The sequence below is a fragment of the Equus caballus genome, unplaced genomic scaffold, assembly GCF_041296265.1.
Source record: "Equus caballus isolate H_3958 breed thoroughbred unplaced genomic scaffold, TB-T2T haplotype2-0000448, whole genome shotgun sequence".
Taxonomy (NCBI): Eukaryota; Metazoa; Chordata; class Mammalia; order Perissodactyla; family Equidae; genus Equus; species Equus caballus.
Genome location: NW_027221892.1, coordinates 1,858,504 through 1,867,938, shown reverse-complemented (window position 1 = coordinate 1,867,938; position 9,435 = coordinate 1,858,504). Strand labels below are relative to the sequence as shown.

The following is a 9,435-nucleotide window of genomic DNA, read 5'->3' as shown; positions in this document are numbered from 1 at the left end:
GGACGGACACTGGACCTGGGACAGATCTGTGTCCCCTCGGTGACTCCCCACTCTGGCCCCTAAAGTGGGCGCTGCAGACAGTCCCAGTGGGATGCTCACCCAGGTCCTTGTTGGCGATGACATGTGCCCCGGAGGGCAAGGGCAAGTGCCCAGGGAACTGATGGCTTCTTCAGGGATCCTTCCCGCCCAGACGTCAGAAGTTTCCTCGTAAAACAGAAAGGAAATGCCACCCCGCAGTGCCCTGGTCGCCCCCTCCCCTGCTAGTCAGACGTGGCATTCGGGGTCCCCATCCTGAGCGGATGAAGAAAGAATTCTGTGCAGGGGAACTCCCTGAGGGGATCCTAGGGAGCTGAGGGCTTTAGCAAGGCCTTGGCCTCGGCCTGGGATCAGAGACTCCTGGGCGTTGGGGCTGGCAGAAGCCACTTGACCAGGCCTCCTGAGACACCTCATCTCCCTCCATCCGTGGCTCGGCCCAGCTGGGGGCCCGAACACAGCCTGAGAGTCCCGAGGACAGCACTGTGGTCAGCGGCTGGGCAGAGGGTGGTGTGAAGGCAGAGGAGACAGGGGCCTGTGGCTGGGAGGGGGAGCAGCCTCTCCTCTGGGGCCCCCTGAGCAAGTCCCTGCCCCTGTGTGGGCCTTGGTCTCCTCATCTGGGAGCCAGAGGGAGATGAGCCGTGGTGCAGGCCTCACAGTGGGTGCCGAGGCTCAAGGGTGGGGAGGAATGTGGGGAGCTTGGACCTGGCTCCAGAGGCAGGCTTGAGCGGAGAGCAGTGATGACGGTCAGATGACGCTTGGGCCTCAGGAGACTGTGGGAGGCAGACAGAGTTCGTCAAACCTTCCAGACGAGGTAACAGGTTCAGGGAGGCCTGGGCGGGCCCAAGGTCACACAGGAGTGAGTGTTGGAGCTGGGATGGCTCTGGAATCAGAGCACCCTGGAGGCGGGAGCCGCAGGGGCACCAGGTGACTGGGGCCACATGTCCAGGGTCCCCGATCTGGGAGGGGTCTGGGAGGACACTTGGAGGGGAGCGTCGGCTCACTGGCCCTGTCAACACCCTGGCAGGAGGCGACCTCTATGTTGACCAGCCTGGAGACGGGCCCCACAGGTGCCCAGAAGGTAAGGGTGCCTGTGGAGGAGGGGCCCAGGAGTCGCAGGAGAGGGGACTCCCCTTCCTAGCCGGAGGTCTCTACCAGCAGAGAGGGAGCCTTTCTCCTCCAGCCCTGCTCCTGGTGCCACAGACCTGAAATGCCTGCATTGGAAGTGACCAGGAGGAGGCCTGGAACGGATGGGCGCACAACGGATTTGGGACAGGGAGGGGCGGGGACCACGTACCCTGGGTTTTGCCAGAGCCGGCTGCTGGGAGGTGCCTGGAGGAGTTTGGGGTTCCTGGAGGAGAGAAGAGGAGGAAATTGGGGGGAGGCCGCCTAGGTGGGTAGCTTGGGCTGGGCAGGAGGCTGGGGTGAGGAGTGGAGGAGAGGTCTTTGACGGCTCCTGAGAGCGGGATCTCATCACCGTCTCCACCCCGCTGGCACAGGGGCTCATCCCCTTCCTTGGCACATTCCTCAATTACCTACTGCTGCTGGACACCAACATGGAGGATTACCTGGAGGTGAGTGAGCCTGGAGGTGGAGCTGGGGATCAGGATTCGGAGATTTGGGAGGAGAGACTTGCACTGAGGCCTGAGCTCACAACCCTTGGCAGAGTCCTCTCGTGAGGGCCTCACAGCCACCCCGGGAGCTGGGTGTCATGGCCATCTTAGTGATGAGTGAATATAGGATCCAGGTGAGCCGCCAGTCCAGGCTGCCTGACTGCGGAGCTGCTGGAGGGTGTGTCTGAGCTGGACTCAGCCTCTCCCTCAGGCCCCGCCCCTGCAGGGAGTGAAGCCAGGCCCCTCCAAGGCAGGAAGCACACGAGTGGCTGAGCATCCCTTCCTGCCTGAGGCCTCAGTCTGTCTGTCTGTCAGAGAGGGCTGTCTTAGAATGTCCCTGAGCCATAGCCCCGTGGCCTCCTTGCTCTGGAGCTCAGAGTCTTGCCCGGGACCCATTCCCGTTTCTGGTAGCGCCTGCTCCCTGGTCGACCCTGCTGGTAGTGCAACCCGAGAAAGGGTGGAGACGGGGGCTAGCTATGGGCTAAGGGGGCTGTTGCTCATGGACTTTGGCTCTCTGCCTTCCAGGGAAATGAGATCAATTTTGAGAAAAGGAGTGAGGTGAGCAGCTGTGGCCTCCCCGTGCGGAGGGTGGGGCTGTGGCAATCAGAGACTCCTCCGGGGAAGACCTTCTCTGGCCCGATGCCTTGGGCCTTGCTTTCCTTGGGAGAGTTCGGCACCCAGAGCTGGGAAAGCCGTCCCATTGGTGCGTGGGGGAAGGGGCTGGCACCAAGGACACCTTCCTGCAGGAGGAGCTATTTCAAGCCAACTGTGAGAACGAGCAAGTCCTGCACGGAATTGGAGGGAAGGAGGGTTCCCATGTGGGCCAAGACCCCAGACCAGCTCCTTGACCCTCTTCTCACCTGTCTGAGTCCCCAGCACGGTCCCCCACCCAGGCCCCGTCTGCATCATGTCCTTTCTCCCAGGAATTCAAAGTCACCGAGCAGATCTTCCTGCTCCAGGAGGCAGTCCATCTTTACCACATTGAGGCTGAGGAGCGATTTGGGGCCTGGTTCGAGGCCATGGAGCCCCTCAGCGAGGATGAGAGGTGAGGCGGGGCAGGAGTTGGTGAGGGCAAGGCGGACTCTCTCTGATGGCCAGCTCCAGGGAGCCGGTGCCCGTGGCTTCCGGGTCAGTCCCGGGGCTTGTCGCATGGTCACCCGTGGGGCCCTGGGACTCCAACTGCTGGCCGTCTCTGGGAGGGTCACCTGAGGTGTGGCTCCCGGTAGCTGAAAAGTCCCCTCTGTCCTTTAGCTACAGCCTGTCCTGCCACCTGGAGCCCCCACAGGAGAGGGCCGGCAAGATGCGCCGGTTTTTCCTGCCCAAGAAGAACCGCGCGTCTCTCAGCTCAGGGCTCGGTGAGTGTCCAGACAGGCAGGGACTGAAGCCAGGGGCTCCGGAAAGCTTCGGGCTAAGCACGGGCCTAGGGAGATGGACAGCCGGCACGGGGATCCCAGCTCCACTGCTGACCAGGCCTGTGAGGGACAATTCCCTTGACCTTTGTGGGACTCAGCTTCCTCTTCTGTGAAATGGGTGAAGCGAAATGCCAGCTCCCATGTCAGGGACAATGGGGTAGTGTTGACTGAACACTCAGGACAAGGTTTGGAGCAGAATGCAGTGGGGCTGAGGTGTTGGGCTGGGATACTGGTGTGACCCCCCCAATCATCAGTGTCTTCTCTTCAGTCACCAGACCCCTGACGCAGAACCCAGCAACAGTGGCAGATCCCGGTCCTTCCAACAGCTCGAGTGCAGCCTGCTCTTCAGCGGCGGGGACGCGGCTGGGAAACACGCGGGGCCCCAGGCCGGCTCCTCCCATGCTGATGGGGAGAAGAACATTCTAAGCCTTTTCCTGGGAGCCCTGGAGCCCAAGAGGGAGGGGACGACCCCACCCCACAGGCCTGGCAGCTCCACCCCAGCGCCTGTTTACCACTTGGGAAGGGGCCGTATTTCTTTCGTGTTAGTAGTTAGTGCTAGTTTTGAATTTGATGTTAAAATCCTGTTTCTGTTCCAGCCTGCGAGTCACGGTCTGGTTCTTTCCCCTCCTGTGCTCGTGTCAAGGAGACACAGACTCTCGCGTTCCTCCTGGAATGAAGAAATCTTGCAGGGTCTCGGCTTATTGTATGTGAGAGAAGGGAGAAGGGCCAGGCCCCTCCCTGGATACTGAGGGACACCTCCGCGCCCCCCCTTACTCAGAGGACGGCTTCATTTCAGTGTGGTTCACGTGGGCCAGGAGCAGAGACAGCACCCAGAGCTCCTGGCATTTAGAGGGTGGAGGTACTTTCACAGGCAGAGCAACAACCACTGGAATGCGGGTGTCTTTAAAATGGCACGGGCCAGCACCACGACCTGCCCCAGGACAGTGGCTGCTTTTCCACCCCTTTGGAGGAGAGGCCACGTTTTCGGCTTCTCTTGTGGAGGTTCCTCTTCACCAGATGTTAGGAACTTGTCGTTTTCTAATGAGGCTCTGGACAGCAGCAGCTCTAAGTGCAGAGAACGATGTAAAAGCTCAAAACGTGCATGTGGAGGGTCAAGGCCGGAGAAGGTCATGTGCAGATGGACTAAGGGCAGGCAGGACCCTCCCTCCCCCGGCCCCTCTGGGGGCTCCATGTTCACCCTTCACCTGGATTGGAATCCTCTGGGATCCTGGTCCACGGCTCTGAATTCCTTTCCCTGCAAGTTTGGTATCCAGGGGGACAGATCTGTGATGCAGCTTTGAAGGCTACATCTGGGCATCCTTCCCGACGCATCACTGCTCCTTGTCCACCAGGATTTCCTGCCTCCGTGCACTTCCTTCTGCAATTCTTGGAAGGGCAGAAATTCCCTCGAATGCCTCGGCCTCTCTGTCCCGTACCTCGTGGCCACTCCTCCCTGGCAGGGTCTGACGGATCACGGGTGGAGTCTGCTTTGCAAACATTAGATACCCTAATCCTGGCCAAAGAATGACCTATACTCTCCCTCGCTGCCCAGGGTGACATCTGGGCCCCTGTGGTTCTGAGGTGTGTGGTCTCAGGCAATCACCTGTTCACACACTCAGGCATGTTGTTTCTGACTCATCCTAACGGGGCAGGAGGACCTGAGCCTATAAACCATGCAGCCCCTCGGAGGGCTGTGTTCTCTTGCCCAGCCTTATGCTCCGTTTATGGTGTGGGTGTGAACCTTTCCCGTTGGAAGCTTTCAGAGATGAGTCGTGAGAGGAGGGTGGTTGAGGGGTCCAGCAGGGAACGCAAGCAAACGGATGACGGGTAAACACAGCCTGACAAAATTAAAACACTTAAATGGTTCCAGTCTGGTGGTGAGCAGACACTGCTCCGAGCTCACTCCAAGAACCCACCCGGTGACCAGGAGCTAGAGGGTTACCACCTGGCATTTTGAACGCCCCCCCCCCCCCACCCCACCCCGGGAAAGACCCTGTAAGACTAGGACCGCAGGAAGTGCTTGGCCCTTCTGAGTTCTCCCCTCCTTTCTGATGGCTGCAAGTGTCACCCAGACACACAGCAGCGTGAACCCTGCCAGGGAGGCCTCCTCAGTACGGCCAGCAGCTGAGGAGAAATGCTGGTTCCCAGCAGCCCAGGCCCTTCTTGGTATGGCACAGCCATCCAGGAAGGTGACTTTCTAAATGGAAGCCGGAGCCGGCTGTACCTTCCCGCCACAGAGAAAGAGAAGTGCCAAGTCCCAAGGCTAGTCCAGGCCCAGGAGGAAGACACCGTGTCCAAGGGGTTTCCCTCACAGGGCCGTGAGGCTCCTGAGAGCCGACCCTTTGGTTGCAGCGCTTTGTTTGTCATGAGCCTACCAGACGGCAGAGGACAATAACTCGCTGCCTCTTTGGGCTTCCAATGGCCAAAAATGAACTGATCGCCAGCAAAAAGAGGCCCACATGTGCAGCACCTGTATCTCATCAGTCTTTATGTTACTTTGATATAAATTTTAGAGAGAGAGCTATATATATATGTTCACTCACACACAAATATATCATGCACTCTAACTTATTCCAAACAGAATCAAGAAATAATACTCATACTCCTCAAATGCACGGTTTTGCAGCTGGTTCCCTCTCGGTAGCTGGTATTTATAAGCACCTTCTTCCAGGACCCATTTCATCTTCCCTTCGCCCTCCACAAACCCCGCGGCTGGTCATGGTGCTCTGCCTGGTTAGGGGACCATAACCTGCCTTCCTGAAGGGTCTGGGTCATGGCAGTCCTACCTGGATTGGATTCTGCTCATTCCCTGGGGACTTCAAGCCCAGGACGTGCTAGCCCACAAAACGCGGTCAGGAATCTCCTGAAGTCCACACGTGGGCTTCCTCCTCTCCAGGCTGAGGAGCAGAGGGAAGCCCGAGTCCCAGAGGAACACGAGGGCTCCAGACAGTGTCTGCTTTGCATGTCAAGATGGAGAAAACTCAGGGGAAACTCTGAGGGTGAAGCAAGGCAGTCCGTTGTCATCATTCTCTGCACTGAATCCACCCAGACGGTTCCAGCAGAGGCTCCACAACAAGCAGCCCCAAGCACCCAGGCGGGAGGCCGGCTGCGCTGTCCTGCCTGGGCTTGCCCAGTACATGCATGGTCTACATATTTTGCAAATGACCACAGCTGAAGATGCCCAAGGGCTAAGATTCACCCTGAGCTAACATCCATTGCCAATCTTCCTCGGTTTTTTTTTTTTTTCCCTTGAGGAAGACTAGCCTTGGGCTAAGATCTGTGCCCATCTTCCTCTATTTAACACGTGGGATGTCTGCCACAGCATGGCCCGATAAGCGGTGTGAATGTCCACAACCGTGACCCGAACGTGCCAATGCCGGGCCTCCAAAGTGGAGTGGGCCAGTTTAAGCCCTGCGCCACCCTAGGTTATTTTAACACATCACTCTCAGAAACTGATAAATCTGTCACGTGAAGGTAAGCAATTCTAAAGAGGATTTCCATAATACTGCAAGCTCCATCCCTCCAATAGACAATCAAGTCCTAACAAGCAGCGGTTTATTGTCACGTTGCTGATGCCGGAAAAGGTCTCTGTTGACAGCACGATCCCTCAAAGGCCTTGTCCATTTCTGTGAATCCAATTTCCAGCACATAGAGATCTAAAGATTGAGGCAAATGTGGTCTTTCCTCCTTGCAACTCTGAATTAACATGCAGTAAAGAGCAGAAAAATGGAGACCTGGAAGCAGACCTCTTATTTGAGAACAGAGATATACCAGCGCTTTTGAAATGATCTTTGGAGTCTACCGGAGTATTGCACAGAAGGAATGATCCATTCCGACTAGGTAGGTTTTACTGTGTCGCTGTGAGGGCGACAACGGAATCATCCCGCGAATCGGTAACTCTCTGTGACTTTCAAGCGCAGATAAATAATATACTTCGGAAAGGAAAATGCGAGAGCACCGTGAAACGGAAAGCCCTCCTTGCTCTACTCAGCTGAAATCCAGTCTCTCCTCCACAAGAAATCCCTGTCTATGCTTCCTATGTCCCACAGAGGAGTTTAATAAAAGAAAAGGATTGGTATGTCTTGAAGTTGCAAGAGCTCAAGCAAGAAAACGTGGGACCCTTCAAGGAGACGTCAGTGAAGTGCCGGGCTCCATCTCAGGGGCACCAGCGTCTCCTCTCTTTCCTGGTGCTGTCAGCACATCCTTCTTGGGCGCTCACTTTCTCTGCCTGGCTGCTGAGCCTGTCCACAATCGCTCTCTCCCGCCCTCTTCCCCGTCCCCTCCTGTTTGCTCAGATCTTCCACAGTCACCAGCAATTGTTGGCCGTGGAGCTATGGGATGCCCAGACCAGTTCCCAGAATCATCTCTGCCAAATCTGAGGAAGGGCAGGGGTGTGTATGGGACTGGACGGGGCACCCCATGCGAGCGCACCCCGCAGGAATTCACCTCTGCTGCAAGGTGCAATTTTGCAAGGCTACGGCAAGTTCCAAAGGGCTTGCCACTTCTCTCCTGCCAGCAGACCTGTTGGGGCTGGTGCCACGTGCTCTCCCAGCGACCCCTCACTGCTGGGTGGGATGGCATTCTAGTAACTGGCCTTCTGAATATGTAACTGCGCATCCTCAAAGAGATGGGAATTCTTAATCCGGGCTTTGGTTTGGGTTGATTCCCACGATCACGCAGCTTCCTCTGCGAAGACTTGACCATCATCACTTCTTTTCCTCTCATCCTGTAAAAGTAATCATGAAACTGGACCCAAGTGAGAAATGAAGCATGGCTTCTTAGGACAATTATCTCAGTTTCCCTGTACTTCCACCCTTCCTCTCTCCCTCTGGAGCTCTTCTGACCTGTGTCCCAGGACATCGTCAAGCAGATTTGGGTCAAGGACAGAAAGCTCAAGGTCAAAACTCAGGACTGCTCCAGATCAGTTTTCCTCCCCCGTCTCGTAACACCCCCTCCTTGTTTCAGTGTGATTTTATTCTCTTTTATTGCTCTTGCCATTCTCATCTGTGCAAGTCCTGGCACTCTCTCTGAGGACACGTGATCCCCCAGCTTACTATAGATCCCAATTCCCATCCTTTCTGTGTTTTCTGACTATTCCTTTGGTTAACCCATTGGCCAGTTGTTGCTCTTAGCCTCTTTAGGGTCTAAATCAATTGTGACATTATCAACTACCCCACTCTTAGCGACTCACTCCCAGGTCCTGACATTTACATAACCCAAACGATCATGTTCACAACTAAATAAGTTAGAGTCCAGCCCCATGGCTGAGTGGTTAAAGCTGCGTGTGTTCTGCTTCAGGGGCCTGAGGTTTGCGGGTTCAGATCCCAGGTGCAGACCTACTCCACTCATCGGCCACGCTGTGGAGGCATCCCACGGACAAAGGAGAGGAAGACTGGCACAGATGTTAGCTCAGGGTAATCTTCCTCCTAAATAAAGAAATAAACCCTTCAGAAAATGTATTCATCCACCACAAATTCCTGATTTCCAATATGTCTTCAAACATTCATACAGAAGATACCTGTTCCTTCAGATCGGAAGTGATGCCAGATCACCATGTCCTCACTTTAATTTCCTCGTGGACCTGTCAGTCCTACATTCCACGGACTGTGATCTCAATAATTTCCTTGAAATAATCAAGAATTCCTTACCACTCGTCTTATTTGTGTTGTAAAACTGGAAACCCGGGAGATCCTGATTATCTGCTTTGCCATTCTACTGCTAGTCTTATGATAACTGCTGAAGAAAAAGCACACAACACGATATTTTGTCATCACCATAAAGACAAAATCATCTGCATCAACTGGGAAGCATCCATAATGCCTGGACATTTTTTTTCTTTTTTCATCTCTCGGGTCAATAGCAAAAACACCAAGGCACTCAGTTAACAAATGGGCAAAGGAGTAGAATAGCCATTTTTCCAAAGAAGACACACAAATGGCCAACAGCCACATGAAAAGGTGCTCAGCATCACTAATCTTTAGGGAAATGCAAATCAAAACCACAAGGAGATATCACTTGACACCGGTTAGGGCGGCTATTATCAAAAAAAGTAGAGGTGACAAATGTTGGTGAGGTTGTGGAGGAAAAGGAAGCCTTGCAACTGTTGATGGGAATGTAAACTAATACTGTAATGATGGAAAATAGTCTGGAGGTTCCTCTAAAAATTAAACCTAGCGTATAATGTAGCAATCTCACGGTATTGTGTTTTGTACTTAAAATTTCTAACAGAGTATATATTCTGTTAAGTGTTCTTAAAGCAAAATAATGATAATAGTAAAGGGGGTGGGAGAAAACTTTGGTAGATGATGGATATGTTTATGGCCTCGATGGTGGTGATGGTCTCATGGGTGGACACTTATGTTCAAATTCATCAAGTT

The 9,435-nt window shown here is 54.6% G+C and overlaps 1 protein-coding gene across 1 annotated transcript; it reads left to right on the top strand.

The window, feature by feature from the left end:
* Window positions 1–747: 747 nt before the first annotated feature.
* LOC138922082 (ral guanine nucleotide dissociation stimulator-like) lies at window positions 748–3,652 on the top strand. Its single transcript, XM_070258910.1, has 7 exons — window positions 748–847; window positions 1,061–1,114; window positions 1,533–1,607; window positions 2,172–2,204; window positions 2,570–2,691; window positions 2,898–3,001; window positions 3,327–3,652. Exons 1-7 carry the CDS (start codon window positions 785–787, stop codon window positions 3,482–3,484), a joined length of 609 nt encoding a protein of 202 aa, XP_070115011.1. The 5' UTR covers window positions 748–784; the 3' UTR covers window positions 3,485–3,652.
* The last annotated feature ends 5,783 nt before the right edge of the window (window positions 3,653–9,435 follow it).